Below are 27,503 nucleotides of genomic sequence, written 5' to 3' on the forward strand. Positions count from 1 at the left end.
TTGCAACTATGATGCAAGCAGAATAGTCCTTAAGAATTGTTAAGGTTTCACATTTACAACCTAACAACTTACATTCATTTGTTTAATATATTCATTACACAAGATATGAGTTTGAGAATTTACATAAGAATGAATAAATTGGAACTCCATAAAATGTTACAAAGAGAGGTTGGAGATCTCAAGCAGCTTTGTGGAGGTCAGATTGTCACACACAAATTTATATCGTAATTATACATTTGCATGCTCGTTTATTAGACCTGAATCACTGGATATCTGTGTAGGAGAGCTACAAGTTTATTTGCTTGTCGCTGAATCACCAGCTGTTAATTCTCTTTCAAGCTCATCAAATTCCCAGTCACCAATCTCCTCTGCAGAGTAGTCTCGACCAACCTTTCCAAACTCTGACTCCAACTTTGCCAGTTCTGCCTCAGCATCTAGCACCTGCTCTGCCTTGATTGCAGGTGACTTGGGCTGTTCATCTATACCAGCTCTTGGTGTCTCAGAATCTGGCATTGGAGGAGGGGATGGAGTTTTCTGTGGGTTCTCACTAGATTGAGTTTCATCCTTCAGGGTCGGAGTCTCCATTTCTAAATTTGGCCTCTCAATAGACTCAAATTCTGCTCTTAACTTTTCAATTTCATCAAAAAGCTCCTTGACCTTTGGATCATCTTTCCTGGATAAACGGGAGCCAAGTATTACATTTTGAGGGAAAATTTTGGACCCAAACAAAAAATATAAAGTAAAAAAAACAAAACAGGTTATCCAGAATATCAAACCTGGAAATTTTGCCTTCCTGAGCATAAAACTGCTCCTTCATGTTATCCACTACACTGAAGGTGGTTATGATCTGCAACAAGAAAGCAAATCAACAGACACATATACTAGGTCTATTTCTATTCATTTCATTTCATTCCTTCTTCCACAGAGAACCAGACACATGGAAGAAACAGTAGCTTCCTCTCACTCCCTCACATTTTTTTGAGTCCAATGCCTTCCCTCCTTCCCTACTGGCCTTTCCTCCAACCGAACAGAAGTGTAAGTATTAAAGGAGGTTACAAAGGGGAGTTTGTTGTGCATGGACAAAGAAAATAAAAAATAAATCTTGATAATACTTGGGGAATTCAAAGGTCATTTTCATGATAAATCCAGATTTGATTGACATGCCATGATAAACAGAACTGGTAAATGGTAAAAGTGGTTTTAAGCTTTTTGCAATTTTGAACCAAAAATTCTGACAATAGAACAAAAGAAAATAGAGCCAGAAGGTAGAATTTTCCATATAGTTGAAGAGAAATTATAAACGAAACTTTGAAATTTTAAAAATGAACAGATCGATAATTTAGTGCAGTAATTATGAATATAAGAGATTTGTACCTTGGCTTCATAATCCAAATATTCCTCCTCGAGATTTTTCCTAGGGTTTAATACTGTGGAATCCTCATTATCCAAAGTAGGTGCCTTCTCTGACCTGTCTCATCAGGTAAGAAGAAATCAAAAACTGGGTTAAGATAGGTCAGAACATTTCAGTGCAACAATAGACATTACCCATCACTCAAATTCTTCAAGTTCTCCACAAATTTCCGGATATGGCTGATTGAAGGCCCCAACTCTTTCTGCATCAAGGGTACAAGATTGAATAAGGACGAGGGAAGAGCTCACAACTTTAGGTCCATTGCTGGAATAAAACTTTAATACAAAGAATATAATACATACCTTGTAATTAGAAAGGAGATGAATGGCCATGTTCACAAAATAGTCCTCATGCCTCTCCAATTCATCACTTGGATATGCAAATAATTTAAAGTAAGAATGCATGACACATAAGAAAGAACAGGGAACTTTTATCTTCTAGGTGGGAGGTTTCAAAAAAACATGCATGACAAATGCTTTAAAAATAAAAGGGATAATTACAATTTACCTGCCTGTGGTTTGGCCGAGATTTAAGTTTCTTACCTGTGGTTTGAAATTTGGTACTTTACCCACCTGAGGTTAGCTCAGTTAAGGTTCCGTAACCCATCTCAATTAACAATAGGGCTAAATATGTATTTTTTCTCTCTTTTAGGTCTCTCTCCTCTTAAAACATAAAATAATAAGAGAAAACAAGATCAAAAAGTGAGAGTTTTGTAAAAATTATGAACAAACATTACCACTACCATAAAAGCTTGTGTCAAGAATCATCTTCAACAAAAACAAATTCCTTCATTCATTTCTAAGCAGCCAACAAAGCCATAGCATCTAAAGCTTAAATCAAACCAAAAAATACCCACCAAAAAAAAATTCAAACTTCAAATTTGTTGAAACTCCATAGCTGATCTGAGAAGAAGGCTGGCCGGATTTGTTCCTAGAGAGATAGTATTCGACGTAGTCCATGATAAATTATAATAGGTAACACCATTATCACCATCATAATGAATTAAAAAGCCATAACAAATTAGCTGGGTCAAAATCTAATAACAGCAATCAACCGTTTACACAAACATTCACTGTTAAAAATTTCCCCATAGAATTCACATTCCTTATTATACCATTATTTAAAAATCAGCACTGGCCCTTTTTATTGCTTCCCACAACAGTTGGAACATTGTTTGCTGCCAAACACAGCAAAGTTGTGCTCCACTGTCCCGCCCACTATACCCCCATCTATCAAGTGCCAAAAAAAGCAGGACACCACAATAAACAAAAGCAACACAAATGTACACAGAAAATTATTATACTCACTAATACCATGTCTTCATACATTAACAGTGAATATAATCATAGATTTAATTAATCAAAGAGAGAGAGAGTATCAATTCCAAATTAGTTGAGTCGGCAACTTTTGTGGGTATTTTATGGTTTGATTTAAGCTTTAGATGCTATGGGTTTGTTGGTTGCTTAGAAATGAATGAAGGATATTGTTTTTGCTGGAGAAGATTCTTGACAAAAGTTTCTATGGTAGTGGTAATGTCTGTTCATAATTTTTACAAAACCCTCACTTTTTGATCTTGTTTACTCTTATTCTTTTATGTTTTGAGAGGAGAGAGACATAAAAGAGAGCAAAAATACATAGTTAGCCTCATTTTTAACAGAGGTGGGTAACAGAACCCTAACTGAGCTAACAACAGGTAGATAAAGTGTCAAATTTCAAACCACGGGTAGACAAATTAAATTTCGGCCAAACCACAGGTAGGTAAGTTGTAATTAGCCCAAAATAAAAATTAAAACACACACACACATACTGATTGCACTACTAAAACATTCAGTCTATGTACATACTTGACCTGCTTCTCCTTAATTTCCACATACGAGCGTTGGAGAATCCAAGTATCTTCCAGGAAATTAGTCCATGTTTTGAGAACATCTGCTTCTACCTTACATGAGGCTATGGATTTGGAAAGCTCATTTTCCTATAAACAAATTTCATAAGATATTTCAGGCATTAAAATGATAAAAGAAGCCAGAGGACAGAATAATTTATGATCAGAATTAATTATGAAAAAACTTGGAGAGAAACTAGGAAAAAAGAATGCAAGCCTTCATTTTCAAGTGTGCAACAATCTGATTGTTAGCTTCTTCAAATTGGTCCCTCTCTTCTCTGGCATTGTGAAGGCGTGCGTTAGCAGCAGCCAAGGATATATTAACCTGCACCACATGCACTATTGTTAAAAACTCAGAATCAATGAAGGGTATGTCAAATGGCACAAACCTACAAAGAAAGCTTACTAAAAATCTTGGGAAAAAGCATTGACCAACCCATGTCAATCTACTTTTGGACATTAAGCTAATATATTCTGAGGACATGATTGCAGAATCATGACTTTAAACAATTTTAAAAGCCTTAACACATCATTCGCACAATTCAATGAACACGGTCAGGTATGCAAAATGCTAATATTTAATTACACTCCATTAAGCTAACCACTAATGTGTTCCCTGTGGCATATAGATATCAAAGGAAAAAGCTTCAAGTATGACTATAATTTTCTTAAAGGGGAAAAAAAGGCCTACTTGTTCCCAAGTAACAGAAGCAGAAAGCAAGGTATGTAATAGGTGATCACTCATCTATATCTATATATACCTAAAAGCTGAAGCATAGCATTTATTATTGCTACACTCCAATTGAGCCACATCAACGTCCACGTCACTATCATTTTTCTTTCCAATTTTCCTATAATTTTTTTTAACATTTACTCTTTTTAAAAAAACATATTTACACTTTTTTTAACCTTTCTCTATCTCTTACCTTTTCATTTCCCCACTACCCTCTACCTTAATATCACTTTTCATCTCCCCACTGCCCTCTACCTTACCTTTTTATCTTCCCACTACCCTCTACCTTAATATCACTCTTCATCTTTCCCTTCATCTTCATTTTTTTTTTTTCCCTTCTTATTCACGTGCTCTTACTATAAATTTGTCATTCTCTCTTCCATTCTTTACATACTTTTCCCGCACAAAAAAGGTTCTCTCTCTCTCTCTCTCTCTCTCTCAATTTTTTGGTGAATTTTTTATTTTTCTTGCATTTCTACTTTAGGTTGATAATTGTTGTGTTCTTTAGAACTTTATATTGAGCTTATGCGATTTAGTTTTGTGATTTAAGTTTTTTTTCTCTCTTTAATTTTTAATTTTATTACATGTGTTTTTCTTTAGATTCTTAGTCTGGGTTGTTTTGAATTTACCTATTTAGTCGTTCTATATATGTTATTTTTGTACAACATGACATTTGTTCTATGAAATTCCTTTTTAGACTTGATACGTTATCTTTTCATTTGATTTTTTTTCTCTCCTCATGTTCAGTGATTGACTTCTAACAAAAACTGTTCTATTTATATATTTAGAAATCTATTTCTTCTTAATTCCAACCGTTTAAATTTTGTATGGGTCATGAATTCTATTGAGCAATTAATATGAAAAATAAAATAATAGTAAAATAAATTCTACAATAATTTGCTTTATAGGGATCATCTCCTCTAAGTTATACATTGTTCCTTAAGAGTAGTGTGAGAGAAACTAATGTTTGGTCTGTCTATGTAACTAATGTTACTAATCTTTTGAAAGTTTATGGAGCACATACCCTACTAATTAGGTCATCTAAATCATTTGAATTAAAAATCAACTGTAACATAAGGAACAAAGGGGTCATAATGCATTCATATCTTCTCATATCGTGATAAATCTGAGTAGTTGAATAATATTGTTGTTTAATTTACCACCACTACATATTTTTTTCCTGAAAGCTACATACTACTGATCGTAACACCAAATGGATATTTCAAAGTTTATTTGCATGATTACTTTGCTGTGTGGTGAGTTAAAACATTGTTGGGTAATGATGTATGTTAGATTGTATGTGTAGCCTCTTGACTTCCAAAGAGTAAATACTGATTTATGCTAAGTTTTTGGGTGAAACATTTTTATTTTTCTTGCATCTCTGCTTTAGGTTATTAATTTTTTGTATTTTTAAGATCTCTACTTTGAGTTGATGCAATTTAGTTTTGTGTTTTAAGTTTTTTTCTTTTTTTGTTCTCCTTGATTGTTAAATGTTATCCTATTGCATTATAAAGAATATAATATTATTCTATTACATAGCATGATTTGGATAGTTTTATCATATAAGAAATTTGCAAAAGTTACATAGATAAAAGTAAAACAATAATAATAAGAATAAAATATATATATATATATATGAGATAACTCTAAAAAAAATTATCACGCGCAACGCGCGAGTGTACAACTAGTAAGGATAATTAGTCACATAATCATAGTTTTGTGGGATGTAGAATGCATTCTTTGATGATTTTAGCCACTAATAGGTTCCAAGGACTAGAATGCCACTTGATATATGACATTTTGTGAAAGGAAAAGTGAGCTTTAATCAAGAAGCTAATGGTAGCTGAAAAAAGCCACAATGCATAGAATGCAAAATAGCCTCAAAGTTAATCATTGGATTAAGCAATGCCGATAACAATGAGTGGTAAATGGCATCAACTCTGCAAACGCTATTCTCATAAAATTTTGATGGAATAATATAAGAAAAAATCATAATCTGGAAGCAGCATCAGTGAGGTAAGAGAGTAGATTCAAGTATTGGAACACATAAGGAAAGATAGAATTACATGAGTGATAAGAATTAAATTAGACAAGAAAGTGTCTCCCGTTAAATTTTTTTTTTTTTTTTTTTGAGGCAAGAAAGAGAAGGAGACAGCAAAAAAACCTTTTTCAATTCAGCTTCAAGACCATCCCTTTGTCTTTCGAGTTCTGATATCTCAACTGTTAATTCCTGAAAACATATTTGTGAACAAAAACTTATAATTTTTCTCCTAAAACAAATGGGAACAGCAAATCATGGGCTTTATACCACATGTATATCATACAGCCTAGGAAGATCATCAACCAAAAAGGAAGCTACTATCCTGTTACAAGGCCATGCAATACCATAAAGTGTGAAACACTACAAAACCAAGCAACAAGGTGTTTTGATAGTGGCAGATGCATGCACATAGATGAGGATGTTCTCAATGATTTCAAAACTACATAAACCATTACTGTCAGCTTTAAAAAATAACAATAATAAAAAAAATAATAAGACATCAAAGGGCAAATCTTCATAATAATTTCTACACAGTTAACATCCACGCCACTTAGCAAACCTTCCTATAACCCTCCATAATTTCCATATAATTTGAAGCAATTATAGACACATAATTGAAAGAAGTTGAGAAATTACCAAGCCTCTTTTAAATTTTAAAAATTAAAAAAAAATTAAAAAAAATCATCATACCAGGTTTTCACGTTCCTAACTATGACTGCAAAAGAATGATGCCTTTTCGGTTTTTTTTTTTCTCTTATTTTTTTTATAAGTAAATATTTTATTGATTAAACACAAAGAATGATTGAACTATAGTAGATAAGAAAATATGCCATTGTTTAGATAAGACAAGACACCAAAGAATGGTGTCTTTTCTTATCTGCTAAAGTTTACTCACTAGTCACTACTGGTACCTGACAAGACAATGCTTGTGGGTGCGCATTACCTTTTCTCTTTCACTAACTTCACTTGCTTTGGTCACACGAACTTTTAATGCCTCTTCTTTTTGCAATCTGCCAACAAGGAAAGAACATCTATAAACCTAACATCAAAAAGTCAACAGTAAATTAAGCATAAAGTACATGCCATTCATTATATTTAAGATATCATGTATCCACCAGAGAAACCCAAAAGGAAATGTAAAGAGGTTCAGGTTTTCCTTGCATCCAGGTTTCCATCTATGAAACTGATATAAAGTTGACTCATTCTCAAATCAGCCTAATATTGTTAGCCAGCACTAGTAGCTAGTAATCCTAGATTCCATGCGTGGAGGACTTACTGAGAGCATAATGAGGTAAATTAGTGATGAGCTACTCCAATGGTAAAATGACACCATGTTATTTACCAAAACCCTGGGGAAACACTTAATTAATAATACAATGTAAGGAGCCAGGCATGTTCATGACTCAATAAGTGTTCAATACATGGAAACGCTATGCTTCTTTTGGGAGCAAGTGATGACTTGGAAGCCTTAAAGAATCTTGGTAAAACAATGCTAATCTTTTCACTAACAAAAAAGGCACCATGAAACAATTATCAGTGCAAATTGGCTCATCAATATCTTCATTATCACATGCTATTCCCAACTCAGAGTTCAGCCCAATACAAGTCCATCTTTAGTATAATACCACATCCTTTCTTCCTCATAATAAAAAGCCTCCAAAAATCAATTATAGGTCCTTCCCACAGGATAGCATAATACTTTTTAAAAATGATTTACAAGCTGAATTTCTAAGAAGATGAAATAAAGTGTTCTCACCAAAAAAAAAAAAAAAACTAAATGAAAAACAGCTTCTAGCTCTTAAATTTATCATTTGAGATAATCCAATATCTTTAAGAAAAGTTAGTTTGATTTATACCTATGATCGGAAATACGTTTTTCAGCTTTTGCAGCAGAGCTAGCAAGAGATTCTGATAAGACCTTTAACTTATCAACCTGCTCATAGAAACAAGAAAAATAGTAGTGGCGACAGTAGCTTTTGATACTAAGCATTTTCTGATTAATACAGGTAAGAAAGAAAAGAGATGAATATGTGCACTCAAAATATACAAATAGAAATCACCGGGAGAAAAAGGAGGGGTGGGGGGGAAGAAGAGAGAGAGAAGGGGAAAAGAAAATGCACAAATTAAGGCCAAGAAATTGGCACAACAGAACATCTAAAATATGCTCCATTATGCTTAGTCTTGATTTGGACCCACAATCAGAGGAAATAAATCCAACCTATGGTTTGTGGATACGTAGATGGCCGCCACACTTGATATTAAATAAGTTTTACATTTAAATATTATGTCAGAAAAATGTATCCAAGAGTGAAGAATTGATTAGTGTATATCATGCTAATATTTGTAAGAGAGATGATCTATTCACTACGGCATAGGTCTGTGTGCTACGCTTTGTCAGAGACTTCTCCCCGTCACAGATGGTACATTGGACTGTTTCCAGACAATAACAATGTAGCTTGCGCAGAGAACACTATCAGACACTTAGAACAAATATTAACATTCATACAACTCATGAAACATGCCGCTTATTGTAGAAAAATAATTCCATAATCTTTTTTTGCTTCCTACACACCTTTAGACACACACAGACTAAAAAGTGTTCAACCTAGTAAATTCACACCCCATATATATCTAAATCTTGAAAGTTGCAGTGTGGACCACAGCCACAGGTAAATGCTAAATTGAAAATCATATACACTCCCACAAATTGGAAACATAACTGTTAAGCACAAGCAAGATACCAACAATAAGAGCCATGTTTTAAAAAAGTAACCAAGCAGTGCCCCAAGGCCCCCAACGGCAAGAGAAAAGCATACCTTTTGAGCATGAACCTCTGGAGTGTCTCCATTGTTTAGGAATTTCTTTTTCAGTAACAGCCCTTCCAATCTAGAACAAACTCGAATTTGTGCAAGTGCTTCTTTCAAAGCCTGCCACAAACATGGGACAACAAAACTCTGTTTCATAACTTCCCTCAACAAATGGTAAAAAAATTACTTGCTTTCCAGAACAATTGCTAATATCAGCAACAACAAAGAAAGGACTGGATTCAGCCTACACTTTGTACATGGAAAGAGTTAGATATATTACTTTCAGGTAGAGTAAAAAAAATAAAAATACAAGCAAAAGAATTGGAAATCAAAAGGACTTAAAGGATATCATGATTCATGCATTGGCAATAATTTTATCATCCGCTTTTAACGAAACAATAATATCACCACAATTGTGCTAATTTTCTAATCAACTGTATTTGCCTATTCACAACCAAGCTCACCTCTATTGTAGCTAAAGTTGTTTCTTCAGATGTTTGTTCATGGCCTTCATCTGAAGGCTTCTTGGGAGCTGCAATTTCATCAAGCTTTCTCTTGAGACTAACAGCTTCAGCATCTATTCTGCAAACCAAATATAAGAGTTAAGGTCTTCCCATGGAAGTCCTAGAATTATCTTTCTTCATCTGTTCTTTTCTTTCTCTATTAAGGAATTCATTAAAAAAAAAGGTGCCAAAAGTGATAAACCCAAGAGACGTAAGCCCCAATTGGCTAGAAAAGCACCAAAGACCTTTTTTCTTTTTTTGTGAATGGGGGAGGGGGATTTGACAAAAAGGAAGAAAAATTAACCCTTGCTACAGAGCAAAAACTTCTCAGGAAATCAAATTTTCTATGCAAGAATTAGTTTCTGCAACTGAGTTGTTCTGCCCTCGCATAAGCTTTGTATAATACAAAATGGTGCCACTTTTTGGGCCATCCTTCTTTTCTTGACTTGTCAAAAGCAGACTTATGATCACCTTCATTCCTCAATTTCAAAGCACCATTCACTCCATATAAAATAGAATAAAGTGAAAATCTTGCAATAAAACAAGATATAATCCGATTATTCCCCACCACTCAACATATATGACACTAATAAATCATTAATTTATACACAAAGAAAAGCCACCTTGTTGGGTACCAAAGTATGCACTAAAATTCCAAAAGTACTAATAAGGAAGATTTCAGAATCGTGACACCATCTCTTAGAGACCTTATAGTAAGAACTCATTTTAAAATTTTGTGTTATTGGTTTGAAACCAACCCACTGTAATTCCACTCACCTCAGCCCCCAATATAAGCTTTAAAAAGGCCTAATATGAAAGTCGTTTCCCAATCCTGCATCACTCTAGTAAGTGTAGGATACCAAGGCAAACTCCCACTAGACCACCCTAAATACCTTCATCTGATTTTCCTTGCTAAGCAAGATTCAAACCTGAACCTTCCCCAACCACACCCCAGCCCACCTGACCTTTTCACCTCCTAAACTAGTGGCAAGTGCATGGCCAAAAGTACTGACAGTGTTTTATAGTTCTACTAACATAAAATTGACAAGTTCCCTTAAACTAGGTGGATGTCCATCACATGCACACAAGCAAGAATGTTAAAAAGGCAGGACCATGACTATATGGCATTCAGGTTAGTTGAGATTGACATTAGACAATCTTGTACTAAGAGACTGTGTGGATATCTTCAATTCTTCATTACTGAATTACAACAGAAATCAAAGAACCACAATCATGAGAAAAGCTGTTCACACTCCACGGTAAAGCAAAAATTTTAGTGATAAAAAACTCAATTAAACATGAAAATCAAGACTGCTCTGAAAAAAATGAAATAAAATATCATCCTAAAGATGAAACTATCATTATCTCCCATGAGCAAATACAAGAACGAGGTAAAATTTTGAACAGACATTTAAACAACAGCAAACAGCGCACATCTGTAAGTCATAAAACGACAGGTAGACACAAAGCCAAATGAAAAAGAATATATTGGAAGGATATATATAATTATAGGTTCTTATAGCTTACAAACCTTCCAATATCAGCATTAAGTTTCAACCCTGTAATGGCACCCTGTGCAAATTGAAGCAACTCCTCCCGCTTCACCTAAATATCAAGTATACATGTAAAACAAACAGCAAATTCTCACTTTAAAGCACAAATAGGGGAAAAAAAAAGCATGCACACATAATGATTGAATGCTAAGGCCTGCTTGACATTTGAACTCATTGTTAGAAATCTAAATAATAGAGTTTTGGGCTATGATTTTAGTGGAGCTACCTAAAAGCATAATATAACTATAAACACTTTGGGAAAAAATCATAAAACACCCCCAGAATTTAGGTCAAAGCAATCTGACACCTCTTCTTCTAATTTGAAATTCTAGGTCCTTAAAGTTTGAGAAATGGCAAAATCGGCCCTTATGTTAGCACTCAATTGGTTTAACTGACGCAATTGCTATCACGTGTTGTGCATGTGACAACATATTAATAAATAATTCTTTTTTTAAAATCTCTCTCTCTCTCTCTCTCTCTCTCTCTCTCTCTCTCTCTCTCTCTCTCTCTCTCTCTCTCTCTCTCTCTCTCTGACAGCAAGAGAAAACAAAACACGCACACAAAATCCAAATAACAAAGGGGGAAAGAAGGGTAGGTGATGGGAGAAGTCAGCTATTGATTGTGGCTTTTGGGTGGCAGTTTGAATGATTCAGGATGGTGGTGCCACCATCACAACGAGTTACACACTTCTGTTGTGCCACAGCCACTGAAGTGGGTTTTGGGTTTCTTTTGGGATTTGATAGTGACCTGCAACAGCACAAAGACAGACAAGGGTAGTGTTTTTTTTTTTTTTTTGATAAGTAGACAAACAAGGGTAGTGTTGCTCATCCATTTCAGGCAGTGTTGCTAGGCTTCTCTTCATTGGCCAAAAGTGGACAGTTTTGAATCAGAGAATTATTTGGGAAATTTTTTTTAAATTTTTTTTTAAGTTTTGAGTTTTGAATTAGAGATTTTTATATGCTAATGAGAACTAGGCCTTGATTTGATTTGAATCAAATTGTGTTCTCGGTGTTGTGGTTCTAAGAATGGCCATGTGGAATTTGCTTGATCCAGCCTTATATGGTTCATGGGTTTGAGTGGTATGACAATAATCTGAGTATGGCTGAAATGGATGGGATGATAATGTTGCTGATGTGGTTGTAATAGTTCGGCAATGGCACTGCTCTCGGATAATTTTGAATTAGAGATTTACATGGCATTCCTCTGTGTGTTCAATACGCAATGGAATTGATGGGGCTACTCCACAATATTGCTGCCAGTAGGAACTCAATGGACATACTTCGTGAAATTGATAGGTTAAATAACATCCCATCAAACAATATCACAACATTGCTGCCAGAAGAAAAAAGGATTTTAAAACAGAATTTTATTAAATTTAATTTAAAAATAATTATTTATTAAAACGCTGCTATGCACAGCATGTGATAGTAATTCCTAATTCCTTTAGTTAAACCAACAGAATGCAAACAGAAGGACCAATTTTGCTATTTATCAAAGTTTAAGGACCTACAAGTTCAAATTAGGAGAGGGGATCAGTTTGATTTTGACAAAGTTTAGGGAGTGTTTTTTTTTCTCCCCAAATAACTTAAAGAGAGAGAGAGAGAGAGAGAGTGCCATAAGATTTTTTTTATCACAATCATGTGTCTCTATTTTAAAAGTGACCTGGTTTTTTTTTTCCGATAGGTTAACTTAAAGAGAGAGAGAGAGAGAGAGTGCCATAAGATTTTTTTTTATCACAATCATGTGTCTCTATTTTAAAAGTGACCTGGTTTTTTTTTTCCGATAGGTTATTTTTCTATTGATGCCTTTAATATTATAGTACTTCACTACCCAAAAAAAAAAAACAGGTTTAGTTTCCTATCATGGGACAAAAAGAAATATACAGGGGAAATAGTGGTATAAACTACCACCCCATCGAGTGGACTTGGTAATGACACTTTTGCTAAGGAATTTATATTTTATCAAAAACTACATGACAAAAATCATTAAGCATGAATCCCATACAAAGAAAATAATTTTCAAAGTGTGGTTTCTTATAATTTGCATATTTCTAAACATGTCCTTACCAAGACTTCCTCTTCATAGCTTGAAAAAGCTTTTGCCAGATCCTGTATACTGCTCATTATTGCATTATGAACTTCTTTTCCTCCAGTAAGACAGAGCCTGCAAGTGATAATATTATAGAAAAGATTAAGATCTGATTATGGGTGAACACAAGTAAGATCCTGACAACCTATTTTACATTTTCAGCAAAAGACCAAACAACAATAACAAACTAAGCCATCGTCCCAAAACTTTGGGGTCGTCTATAAATCCTCAACAAACTAATCGAGGTCGGCCATATATATTCATTTTTCACCATTCTATCCCATCCAAAGATATACTCTATTATCTCCTTAATTGAAATGTCATATATTACTACTTCTAATAATGTTATTTTAGGTCTTTCTCTACTCTCTATTTTTTGTTCTCTCGGCTTTAATCAACTCACCTCTTCCTCACTTGTGCATTAATCACTCTCTATTGCACATGACCAAATTATCTCAAGCAACTCCCTCTCGTTTTCTCATCAATAAGAGCCACCCCTATATTTAAGCAAATCTCCTCATTTCAATATCCATCTTTCCTTGCATTTCCACTTATCCATCTCAAAATTCTCACTTTAGCTATACTCACTTGATAAACAAGTTGCTTCTTTATAGTCTAACATTCAATACCATAAAGCATAGCCAGTCTTATATAGCAATCTTTTTTTTTTTTTTGATAGGTTTATATAGCAATCTTAAAAAACTAGCCATTTAACTTTAATATGTATTCTATGTCACACACAATACTCCTAATGCGTTTCTCCATTTCATCAACCCTGCCCTATGATTCACATCTTCAATCCCTCCATCCTTAAAAATATTGATCCAAGATATCAAAAGCACTCACTCCTTTCATCTTTCTTTCAACTTTTACTAGAATTACATTCCATATACTCTATTTAGTACTACTTAACTAGAAGCCTTAAAAAGAATACGAAAACCATCACCTACCACAAAACTCAAGTGTTTAGAAAAGCTCTCCCACCATTCACTAATACTTCACCATAAACCACACCCATGGGCCCTCCTACAAACTTTAGTACTCCACCCCCTTTCCCCTCTCCATATTTCATGGCAATAACCCTCCGCTAAAGATGAGTAGTTTCATGGTCATACCTCCATAACCATTTCCCTAATAAAGCCTAATTAAAAAACACCAACTTCTGAAGCCCCAATCCACCCAACTCAAGAGGTAAACAGACCTTTTCCCAAGCCACCAAAGGGTATTTGAAACACTCCTCTGAAGGAACCCCACAAAAAATTACCTGTGATTAAAACTTACTTGTGATGCCTCCACTTGTTCTCATACTAATTAAAGATCTAACATACAAACCTACAAGGTTCCTGGCTTTTTGTTCTTATTTTAAGTCTTAACCTACGTTCAATCACTCACTAGCCATTTTATTAACACTCACTAGTCAATTTGTCAACAAAAGACCAAAAATTTAAAAAAAAAATCCAAAAAACAATTGAAGGAAAAACAAAACCATTCCCTCATATTAAAATCTAATTTATCAAATATTCTATAACCCCAAGGTGATATTATTTTTACATTATTAACAAGAAAAATATTGTTTCATTCCAGTGAGATATTAAATAAATGCAGGCAATTCCAACCAAGATCCAGCATTAGACACAGTTGCAATAGTGAGAGGACTCACCCAAACATCTCCAGGAGCAGAGAAAATTCATCTTCAGTTGGTGCTTCAAGAATCTGAGGCATAGAAAAGAGTTAACCTGCGGTTAAACTACTTAATCAGCAATTACAAGACATTGGAGATTCTTTTAGAATTGTGTTGATTTGAAAGGTTGAGTGAACATTATACCCAAAAAAGCATTTTGTCATTATATAAGGCTTGAATAATGACGAAAACCCATGCAATGAGTCCTGATCAACAACCTAAGCAAAAGTTTGCCTTAATTCAATATTTAGATAGATTATTATAAATAAATAAAAAATCCTGTGAAGTAGCAAAATATGTCTTGACAATGTGAAAATATTCAAGTATATCAAAATAAATTAATTTTAGATACTTGGAAAATAAAATCAATAAGATCAATTTTTTTCAGTATTTTTTTATCCATAGATAACAGAATCATCAAGAATCATCCATTGAACATAACCAGACATCAGCAAATTTTCATGTGCGCATATTAAGGGCCAAATTATTAAACACTTGAACCATTTCTTAAAATTTTCAATTCCTGACTGCCATAACTGGCATTCTAACTGCATCAAAAACTTTTTTCCCCAACTAGCCAGATATAACACAATGACATAACACTTAAGAACACATCACCACCTCATAAAAAAACAGTAATATTATGGAAATGTCCTTGTAAATCTCCCTGACCATTTTTCATAAATGAACTGAAATGGACTATAGCCTAGGATATTGGCAACTTATGAAATTACTGTCTTTATCTTTGTAATTTGAAGCATCTTATACAGTACAAACTTCGGCCAACTAATCGCTCCAGTTGTACTTCTTTACCATTTCAATCAAAGTATACCAGTGTACATAGTTTAATCAATAGAATAAAGTTTCTTATAAGTACATACGACACAATGAAGTTACTTTCAACTATTTCTAAGTACATGTCAAAGTAAATCTGTTTAAATGACAGAAGCTGGTTTGACATACCATAGACAGTGTTATGCCCTCCAAAGCCTGGCTCTGAAGAAAAACATCACGAAAATTCATTGGTTCACCACCAATATCAGAGTCATAGTACAGAACCTATAAGAGAAGATGGGGAAAAACAAGAGAGAGAGAATCAGTTAAACAAAATAACGACCATTTTATTCTGATTACCAACTGTTTCACACAAGTAATTTCAGCCCAACTTACAGTCATGCAGCGAGCATTTAAGATTCAAAAACAATGTGCAATAACATGATACATAGTAGTCCTTTAGGTCCTTTATCAAGGAAAATCAGTGAACACGGTGAATTACTTAAAACTATTACCAATGCAATCATAAGCTGTTAGCATAACTGATTAACTGAAATGAGCTTCTCACCAGTGTAACATGTCCAAGGATATAAAAGAACAAAAGTAATAATAACAACAAAAAATAATAAAATAATAATAAAAGCAATGTATTACAATATTTGGTGGTGCTGTCTTCTCATTAACATAATAAAGTAAAATAAAAATGAAGAATGAGAGGGAATAGCATAAAAAACAAATTCAAAATTCACTTTGGATTAGTGAATCTATTAAAGGTCAACATAAAAAAATAAAATAAAATAAAAAATTGATAAGTAAGAAGTTTATTGATATTAAAAAAGGAACACCCTAGTACACAGGGAGTGTACAAAGGATCAAACAATCAAGAACAAAAGTTACAAGAATCTAGGAAATCAAGAAAGGAAAAAAATGATTGGTTCCACAAAGCAGCCAACCAATCCATTAGAGTTCTAAAGAAAAATAGCTTCAGGTCTGATATAGATTTCTCCTTATCCTTAAAGCACCTACTATTTTTCTCCCTCTAAAGACACCATAATAAGCAATGGGGAACAATCAACGGGGAACAATCAACCATATATACCTATTTCGATGACAAACAACTTTGCCTTTCCAACATGCTAGAAGCCCCACTACAAATTGCGGCATAACCCAGCTCACTCCAAACAAGCCAAACACCATAGCCCACAGATCCATAGCAACTGAACAATGAAGAAAAAGATGATCAACCAATTCACCATTACACTTGCACAAGTAGCACCAATCCAATATCCAAATCTTCATTTTTTGTAAATTATCAATCGTTAAGCATTCCCTAAAGCAACAGTCCAAACAAAGAAAGCTACTCAAGAAGGAATCTTCTGTTTCCAAATACTTTTTCAAGGAAAGCAAAAGTCATTAGAGCCCACTAAAAGACTATAATAATCCTTAACCATGAAGTCATTCTCTCTATCAAATTTCCAGCACATCTTATCCTCACCAAACCCCTTCACTAAAGCACCATATATAGTATCCATGAAATGCCTCTAATTCTCGAGCATGCACACCCCTAAAGAAACTTACATCCCAAAACAGGGCTCCATTATCAAACTCCATAAGCTCATCCACACTAGCCTCCTTATCTCAGCAAAATCTAAGCAATTCAGGGTAGCTGACTGCAAGTGATGTCTCACCACACCAACAGTCCTGCCAAAATTCCACCCTAGACCCATCCCCAATATCATATAGAATGTGGTGAGAAAAAGAAGGTCATCCCCAACAAATATTTTTCCACAAGCCAACACCATATGGACCATTAAAATGCCTAGTACACCAATCACACCATCCACAGCCATATTTCACCTCTATCACTTGCTTCCAAAGGGCAATCTTCTCCATCCCAAATCTCCATAGTCACTTCCCAAGCAAGGCTTCATTAAAAAGTCTTACCTTCCTTATCCCCAAGCCACCCAAAGAAATGGGAGCGCAAACAGTAGCCCATTTAACCAAATGGAATTTTGGTTCATCACCAATGCCATACCATAAGAAATTCCTCTGAAGTTTCTCAATTTGGTTAGCCACAACAGCAAGTATAGGAAATAAAGATAGGAAATAAGTGGGTAAATTAGACAGAGTGCTTTTAATTAAAGTGACTCTACCTCCCTTGGATGGAAAGGTCAATATAAAAATAAAATAAAATAATTAATAAATAAAAAATATATACTATTGACAATTGGTAATAGACACTAATTCAATGTGGGAAGGTTACTTCCCTTTACTTAAAAGGTTCCAATAACACAAATACCCCTACAGCTGCTTAGAAGTTATTCAGAGCCAATCAAATTCATGAAACAGACAGTCACAAGGTACGGTCAACCTAGAGCATATTAACATAATTTGACACCTAATTACAAAGAAAATAAGATGGAACTTCTTATACTATTATTACAATATGGCGTTTCAAGAATCCAAATAAAGAAAAGAAAGTTTACTCACCGGAGGTGGTCTTCTTGGGCTATCCTTTGCTTCATCTGAAGCAACCTGTTGTTCAAGGGGCTTCTCTTTATCCTCAAGGGGAAGTCCAGATAATTTTTCAACCTCTTTAAGCACAACCAACCATCTTCTTAGTAACTGAACTCTTTCAGGGCCCCTACACGAAACAGCAGCCTCTTCCAACCTTTTAATGGTCAGCTTAACACTTCTATAATTCCGAGCCACCTGCACACCCGTCCAAATTATCAAAGTCAGATACATTGTACATACAAGCTAAAAAAGCAATTTATCATTTGTATCAAACAATTATCATCAATGACGAGTATCGCCCAAAATAGTACGGACCATTCCCATCAACTTCAAAAACCAAGTATGAAAGTTCAAATAAATGGATTTACTTCTAGGGAATCCATCCCGCTGTTCTTAGGTTCCCTTTCCTCTTGTACATAATTTTCTGTTTTCTTATTGCCACTTGTAAATGCTTTCTTTGCCTACTTCATTATTTTAATTGAGTAGTTTTCTCTTAATACAATTGTTCTTACCTATCACCACAAAAAAAAAAAAAAGGTTCAAATAGTGTAATGCAAATCTTCTTCTTATATCTTCCTTTACAAAATAGTGAATCGCATGGACTTCCCAAATGACTCGCCTTAGAGTGCATTTGGCACAGTGTATGGAAATGGGAAATGGATTGCTATTTTCACTAGTTTGTCGGAGTGTAAAAGTGGAAGAAAGGAAACAAACAAAAGATGATTAGTTTTTCTATCCAAACTACCATTTTTAATCTTGCCAAAATGGAATCAGAAAAAACGTCTTACAAAGGCAATTTGACAGTTTTATCCCTCTAGTTTAATCAAAACAATTCAAGACAATATGCTTTGTTTTCTCTTCGCTATTCTATCCCTCCTACCAAACACATATAATGAAAAATCTAACCTCTTCTTTCCTTTTTTGTTTTTTCATCCTCGTTACATTTTCCAACAAAATTAGAGCTTTCCAGACTGTCAAATTAGATGCCATTTTCAATTAACTTCCTAATTCAGGTTGCCTCCTCTTCAATTTCGACGAAAAACAAATATTCAAAACCCTAAATGCAACAGTAAAGCAATTCCAGCTATACATAAAGTACGTAACTAAACCAAACATAGCAGCAAATATTACAAAAATGCAATACTATCAACAACAACAAATCAGAACCGATACCGTGAAAGTTAGCAGCAATAGAAGAAAGCGAATAAAAAAAAAAAGTGAAAGAGGAAGAGTAATTGTACAATGCGATCTTGAAGGATTTTGGCGCCTTCAGCGACGGCTTGACCGGCGTGGTGGACGACGGAGTCAGCGTAGTTCTTGACGGTGCGAGTGAGGTTGTTCTTGTTGCCGACCTCGACGGCCTTGCTCACCGCAGATCTTATCCACGACGACATTTTTGTTTTTTTTTTTGTTCGCGATTCACAGGGGTCAAGAGGTTGACTTACTATTTCGAGGAAGACGAAGAGTGTGTGTGTGTGTGTGAGTGACACAGAGTGAGAGTACTGTGGAGAACTTGAAATCGTGCATGCAAGGTGTTTGTTAATTTGTTTTGGGATTTTAGAGATTGGAATTTAGAAATGGGGAATTGGGGGAAGGGTTGTGTTTGGGAGCTGTGTTGGACACAGTTTTGGCGCTTTGGATAGTTGTCTGTATGCGTGGAATTTTATGGATTTGGAAATGGAGTGGTGTCGTTTTACGGCTAATGGCTAGTCGTTTTACCCGGGACAAAGTACAAACTGCTTACCTGCCAAACTACCAGTCCACTTTAATATATTGGGAGTTTTTTTTTTTTACTGAAAAATGTTGAACTACATGATGTTTCTGAGTTTTGTCTTTCACGAGAGTTGGCATCTATATAATAAGTGTACTTCTTGTTCTCTTTCTTTTAAAAAAATAGTTGATAATTACTGTAGGGAAGTGGCCTTGAGCTTAGGAAGTATTGGGCCTGGTGGGCAGATTGGCCCATTTCGTCCTGACAAAATGGGGTTACAAGCCCAATAGAAGGAAGATGGATGTCCTCCTGCCGAGGTGCGTTACAAACAGCCCCACCATCAAGTAGCTTCAGAGCCCCTGATGAGGGATACAGAGGGACACTGAAATGTCCGAAGAGTCCTAATCAAGTTTCCTAATAAAGTAATAGTCACATCTGTATTAATTATATTCACCTTGATACAGTCGTATTTATTGTTAAATGACGGGCTGGAATGGTGTATCAAGCCCCAAAAGTTCGTATTCATAATGAAAAGAAAGAGGAAGATATCTAATAGAACAAGTATTTTACCAGCTATGTGGTCACAAAATATTCCAAGGAGAAAGGCAAAAGAGAGTATAAAAAGCAGCAAAGCATGTAGAAGAGGAGGGATCTAGAGAGACAGAGAAAGACAAAGAAAGAGAGAGAGAGAGAAGTGAGAATGTGTGTTTGTAATATGGAAATTTCTTTAGAATAAAAAAGGATTTTTTTTATTTGAGTGTTCTTGATTGATGTTCTTAGTTTCTTACCCTTGTTTAAATCTCTCATTGTGGATTCATTCATACCTAAACTTCATAAATTATTTGTGACGTTAGAGCATCGTTTTTTACACCCATAATTACTTTTTTTTTTAATAATTGATAATTACAATACTTGGAGAAGGAGAATTCAAATCCTAATTTTATTTGTGAGAAATATTATAAAGTATGAGTTAAACTACCACACATCAAGGATATGCGGTGGTCACTCCACAAATATAAATACATGTCAAGTGTAGGGGGCAAAGATCAGGGTTCAAGTTTCTCGGAGGGAATTTCATACACATATACACTTAAATTATACTATAATATAATTTCTATCCTATATAAAAAATAAATAAAAATAAAAAAAAGTTAAATTAAAGTTCTTGCCATAAGTTTTTTTACACTTTAATATATCACTTGAATGATTCATGTAAGTGCACAATTGCGCCTGGACCCAAAGACGATTACGGGCTCAGGCCCAATGAGCCTTAAACAACAAAATTTGTAGAGTGTGGGCTCGCGATCTAGACTAAAGGTACTGAGAACTTAACAACAGGCTAAGATGTGAAACACTTGTAAACAACAAATGATAATTGCAAATAGACCTCCTCGGACGTGAGCCAAGGACTACTTTTGTATTACTTCTCTTTCTTTTCTTTTTTTAAAGATTACAATTCTTCCCTCCCTTTAGTTACAGACTGATCCCCTTTAAATACTTCCTTTTCTGACACTTTATCCACGTGTTGCTCAAACCCACTCCCCCTTAGATATTTCTTCCCTTAGTGCCTTTGAATAGTGACCAAAAGTTTCAGCTCTACTGTTCAGGGGTCACTTCCCCATTAATGCGGCCAGGGAGGTAGGTGCAGAGTCTTTAATGTGAATGTGGTAGCCCTAGCTCATGATACCTTTCTAACATCGGTGTATCCAGGAGGTTTAGGGCTTCCCCCTCTTAACCAACAGTCTTTCCAGAGTTCTGTCTTGACATTCGTACTGAATCTACGAGTTTTCTTGGGTCTGTCCGAGAAGAAACTCACCCTCGGATGTGCCCTCGGACCCTCGGCGTATGGGCCGATCCACAGTATTAACCAGTTCTTAGCCCAAGAACAGATTGGCCCTCCTTGCTAAAGCCCAAGGGCCCAAATGCCCATTTGGGTCCTTTTACTCCCCACAATTCATATTCAAACAAAGTTTAAGAAAATAATATTTGAAAAGTGAGAAGGTAGCCCTCTAAGGAAATCAATACTCATATTCTCCTATGAGGATAACAATTGAAACGCTACATGAATATTCAAAGTAAGGGAAATAAAAAGTGCCTTATTGATACATAATTAAAAGAAAAAAAAAAGGTTATTAGTGCCTTGGATCACTTTAATTTATTCACAAGAAGTTACTACTTTAAAATGCATTATTTGAAAATCTTGACCATTTATAGATTTCCATTGAGATACTTGATCTTGCCATAATCACACGAAACCTTACAAGTAGACATTTTTGAATGTGTTGTATCAATATTCTTTTGTCAATAACCGGATTTTTCAACAATTCAATTATTCACATGATTCACTTGATTGAAATTTTCAATAATTTAGAACTTGAATCAGTTTTTTTTTTTTTAATCACAAATTATACTCTATAAATTTGTTTAAAATTCAAAGCAGTCATAGAATTTAATTCAATCCAAGAATTTTGATTTCGTTCAATTTAGTCCTCTAACTTTTAACTTTATTCAATGAAGTCATTCCATCTATTTTTGTTAGAATTGCAATTAAGTGTCCCAAAACGACGTCATTTTGATCTTTTATAATTTTAAAAAAGATTCAAAATTATTAATAAAAAGTCCACCTATTGAATAAACTGTGTCATGGCAATGTAGTATGACTGCACTCATTCTTGGGCCAAGAAAGAGATGAGCTCCAACAAATTTTATTGATGAAATGAGATAGGTCCACCTGACATCCATTGGGCCACTCTTAGCCCATTTAGCTGTTACAAATAGGGCCGATAATACTGGCCCGTGCATTCTAAATGTAGTACTCAGTCCTCATATGTGTCTCACATAGTCATATGGATCGTATATTATTAGAACTTTTTCTTTTCTTTTCTTTTTTTTTTTCTTTTTTTTAATGTCACTAGTTTCAAACTTTCGATAAGGGAAGGTGGAGAATTTAAACGCCAATTTTCTCGAGGAATGAGAGCATACAAATACAATGTCAACTGCAATAGAAGGCTGGGGTGCCACGTGTTTATTCAATAATCACACTTTTAACCCTATGTCACACACCTACTTGCTATTTTATTATTAAAAAATAATAATAATAATAATCAGTTCTTGGATAAATTTATTTTAATTTACTAGTATTATTCCCATGCAATGTATGGCTTCATAAAAATTCATATGTAAGCTAAATTTTTTAAAATATAATTGAAACAATATTATTAAATAAATATTATAATAAATTATAAAATAAGTAAATATTTTTTGTATAGGCTAAAAACCAAGAAACCATCTTTGGGCTAGGCCTCTATCCCAAATAATTATTTTGTAAGAGATGGACCTTAGGGTTAACAGTCAAGCAATGAAAGTAGACTCAAATAAAGAAAAGAAACTTTGGAATCAAGACAGATTAAGGACAAGCAATATCTTGATGTTTATTAACTCCCCTCGGAATAGCTGAGGAGCACTATTACAGTGGTGTGAATACAAGATGAAATTCCCCCAAGTGTTTACAATCATACAATGTTCTCTCTTTCTCTCTTAGGCTTGGTAATACTCGATCCCACAACATGTGTGATCTTTTCCTATTTATAGTTCTAGTGCTTCCATCTTAGTCGTTGTCGGGGACGTTTTTGCGACAAGGACTGAAAATGTGAGGACGCCCCAAATCGCCTATTGGGTTATTTTGAAGTGTTTATTGTAGAGAATCAAACCCAAAATTCCAAATATATAATGAACAAAAAGCTAATGGTGTTTTGACAAGAGAGAATCAAAATGCTAATAACAAAAGTGCAGAAAAAACATAAAAACATAACAAGTCTGGAACTTCGACCCACACCACCCCCAAGCTTTGGAACTGTGAGAACGTTAATTACCTAAATGGGTTTTTGCTCTAAAGTTTCAGCTCTGAGAGTAGAACATAGTTGGTTATTTTTTTGTTGAAGATAGAGTTTTATATAGAGTTTGGGGTGTCGTTAATGATTTGTTTTTGAGTAGTGGAAGAGGCTTTTATTCCCCATGATACTAATTTGGTGTTTTGGCTTGTGTTGCTTTTGTTTAGGGAAGATTTTGGCATGCTTTTAACATGATTTTGGAAATAAAGTGGCTGATTCTATTAGCTATTGTTTCCTTGTCATTGTAGGCTTTTGACAGCTTGGCTACAATAGGCTAGCTAATTAGTTTAAGGTCAGCTATGTTTTTTGGGTGGAAAAGAAAATATGGTAGCAAAATTAGGTTAGAGCAGAAACTTTGGGCCACAATCAGCCAAAGCATAAAAGTTGTTTTAGGGTGGAAATTTCAGGTACAAGACCTCCTCCATGAACCGAGGTGCTACCAGTGTCCCTTGCCCACTTGGTAGCACGCATGTGTTGGGCACATGCAAAAGATCCAAAACAAACCGACCCATACCCTTCAAACCACACTTTCTCAATTTCTCCAATATGTCGCATGGGCTTAGGTCATGCTTAAAAGAATAAATAAAATATAATACAAGAAGGAAGTCGAGCTTGGTTGAATCGAGCTTGTAGAAAATGTGTCACGAAAATGGGTATCAACAGTCGTCCACTTGTAGAGTGGATGATCCTTCAAGTAAGATACTTGTCACATCTTTCCATTCCCCTTATTTTGAGACTAAACTAAGTAGGTAACAGGCTATTGAGGCACTGTTCAAAATTGTCGTTCGGCCATTAATGCATCATGTTTAACTGGTATAGTGCAATTAATGCGGAGGAGACAATGGCTTCATCAAGAATCTTATATAAGCAAACCAAGAACTTAAATGGGTGTCCATTGTTTTGTTCTTTTATAGTAAAATTCATTTCGCACAATATATTGCATGCAAATTCATACGCAAAGAACAATAAATAAGATAAATTTATTAGATTAAAACATAAGTGTAAGTTGCATATTGGGAAAAAAAAAAGTGAAAAATAAAAATACAACAATGTGGGGTGTATTGCGTGGGATTTAATTATAGAGATGACTTTATTGGTTAAGAGAGATTATATTGAAAGGCCATGACTAAAAATATATATATATATATATATATATATATATATATATGTATATATATATATATATATATATGTACACACACACACACACACACACACACACACACACACATATATATATATGAAAATTTTGATAATACACTATTAGTTGGAGTAGAATTTATATTTCTAAAATGTAGATGATAAAATTTTGTCTAAATTTAATTATTGTTAAATCTTATCTCTTAGTCAAGAGTCCTATAGTTTAATGTCCTCATAAAATATTAATTTAATAAGATGCAACTTGAGGGAAAACAAAAGGTGAGTTGTGTGGGATTTAAGCTTAAAAATTTTGATGGTATACTTTTAGTTTTATTTAAATTAAATAGTTGTTAAATGTTAATCCTTAATTTGAGAAAATATATCATAATAAATAATATAAAATTAATTTACTACGGAGTAATTAGCTGTACTTAAAATATTGATAATAGACCATTGGAGTAGAAGTCAAAACAGGGTTTTTTTTTAAAGAAATGTGGGTTGTTATTTAAGATTTAAGTTTAGAATTTTTTATAATAAAGTTTTAGTTTGAATAGAATTTAAATTTGTTGAAATTTAAATGATAAAGTTTTACCTAAATTTAAAAAGTTGTTAAATATTATCCCTTGATTTGAGGAAATATATCATAAAAAATAATATAAAATTAATTTACTAATTATTGAGAGTAAAAAAAATTAAAAACTTAAGAGAACCAAGAACTTAAATTGCTGTCCATTATTTTACTTCTTTATAATAAACTTCTTTTGACATAATATCCTGCACGCAATTCATAAGCAAAGAACAATAAGTAAAGATGAATTTATTAGATTAAAACATAAGAATAAGTTGCATTTTGGGAAAAAAAAAAACAAAAATAAGGGGTTTTTTGTGTGGGATCTTATTATAAGGATGACTTTATTAATTAACAGATATTATATCAAAAATTCATGGCTTAATATATATATATATATATATATATATATATATATATATATATATATATATATAGACAAAACTTAGGTACAATACTTTAGGTGTTGTTCATTAGGTTTTCCACTTAAGATTGAGTTACGTGGCTACTTAATTAAAAAATACAATTCCATTCTATGAGGAAAAATCCACATGGCAGAATCTAAATAGGATTACCTAAGAAACAGTACCTAAGTATTGTACCCAAGTCTTGTCATATATATATTGATGATACAAAAAAAATCAGTAGGCTGGATGCTTCGGACTTGAAATGACTACTTGCTCTCTCGATGGCCTGAAAAACAAAGAAAAGCGATCAAATGTGACCAGGGTCGCCGGCTAAGAACCCTCCGATGGCAAAGTTAGTTTTCTCTCTATATTTTTGGAGTTCCAACTTTTTGGGAGAAGTAAAACATACCTTTTTCTGGTCTGAATAGGTGTTTATATAGTGTCCTATGAACAGTTATTGGAATTGTAACCTCCCTTGGATTTGAGGAGGTTGGAGGGTTCAAGGATAACTCTCACAGATGTTTAGGAGTTATATTTTCTCATACAACGGTCACCGGAAGTTATGCGTATGTTGCGGAGTGGTGAAATGTACTTAGTAATTCCTAAGTGTAAAAGTCTCGTCCAGGGGTCCTCTTGTGGACGAATCCCTTCAGGACGGGGATGGGCGTTTTCCTAGGACGAGTGATGCGGGTGTGTTTTCGTCAATGGACGACCATGAGCGTTAGCCTCGTCTTGGTGTTTTCTTCTGGACGGCTGCTGGTGTGGATGACCATGGACGGTCTGGAGTAACTTTTCTTCATTCCTTATCATATATAATTCAAATTTCTAAAACTTAGATAATAAAGTGTAGAATTTAAGTTTAGAAAATTTTGATGATAGACTTTTAATTTTATTTAAATTAAACAGTTTTTAAATGTTATCCCTTAATTTAAGGAAATATATCATAAAAATAATATAAAAATAATGTACTAATTAGTTTTTCTTAAAATATTGATAATAGACTTTTAATTGGAGTAGAAGTCAAAAGTTTTTATTTTTTTAGAAAGAAAACTTGGGTTGTTGTCTGGAATTACGTTTAGAATTTTTTATGTTAGATTTTTAATTTGAATAGAATTCAAATTTGTTGAAGTTTAAATGTATAAAATTAATTTACTAATTAATTGTTCTTAAAATATTGATAATAGACTTTTAGTTAGAGTAGAAGTCAAAACGTGAGTTTTTTTTAATAAAGAAAATATGGATTGTAGTTTGGGATTTAAGTTTAAAATTTGTTATAATAGACTTTTAGTTTGAATATAATTTAAATTTGATGACATTTAAATGATAAAGTTTTACTTAAATAAAATAGTTGTTAAATATTATCCTTTAATTTGAGGAAGTGTTTCCTAACAAATAATATAAAATTAATTTACCAATTTTTTCTATATGAATGGAGAATGTTCCACCATATCTCAATGTTGTCTTCCAAGCCGATTTGGCTTTCCAATAATGGAATCGACAATCTTTTTCTTTAAAAAAAATGAGATTAACCACTTTTAACCTTCTAAAAAAAAAATGTTATACTTGTTAAACTTGAAATTAATTTTTTTTTAAAACCAATGTACTGCCACAATGTGGGATGTGTGGCTGAGTAAAATATGGCACATTTGTTATTATTGTTTAAAAAATAATTTTCAGTATTTAAACAATATTACACGTATTTTTATACATTTTTTCACTTATTCATATTTTCAAAAAATACAAACAACATTACTAGAAAACTCTTATTAAACTAGCCCTAATCTCATGTCACAC

At 33.8% G+C, this 27,503-nt stretch overlaps 1 protein-coding gene across 1 annotated transcript; it reads right to left on the minus strand.

Annotated features, from left to right (window-relative positions):
* Positions 1–52: 52 nt before the first annotated feature.
* LOC142640455 (uncharacterized) lies at positions 53–19,834 on the minus strand. Its single transcript, XM_075814562.1, has 18 exons — positions 19,235–19,834; positions 17,967–18,188; positions 15,666–15,761; positions 14,682–14,734; positions 13,000–13,096; positions 10,912–10,985; positions 9,342–9,459; positions 8,887–8,997; positions 7,927–8,003; positions 7,014–7,080; positions 6,194–6,259; positions 3,514–3,621; positions 3,256–3,386; positions 1,714–1,780; positions 1,546–1,613; positions 1,375–1,468; positions 777–847; positions 53–673 (listed from the first exon to the last, which is right to left on the minus strand). Exons 1-18 carry the CDS (start codon positions 19,385–19,387, stop codon positions 295–297), a joined length of 2,052 nt encoding a protein of 683 aa, XP_075670677.1. The 5' UTR covers positions 19,388–19,834; the 3' UTR covers positions 53–294.
* Positions 19,835–27,503: the final 7,669 nt, after the last annotated feature.

Source organism: Castanea sativa, chromosome 6 (assembly GCF_040712315.1).
Source record: "Castanea sativa cultivar Marrone di Chiusa Pesio chromosome 6, ASM4071231v1".
NCBI classification, from domain to species: Eukaryota; Viridiplantae; Streptophyta; class Magnoliopsida; order Fagales; family Fagaceae; genus Castanea; species Castanea sativa.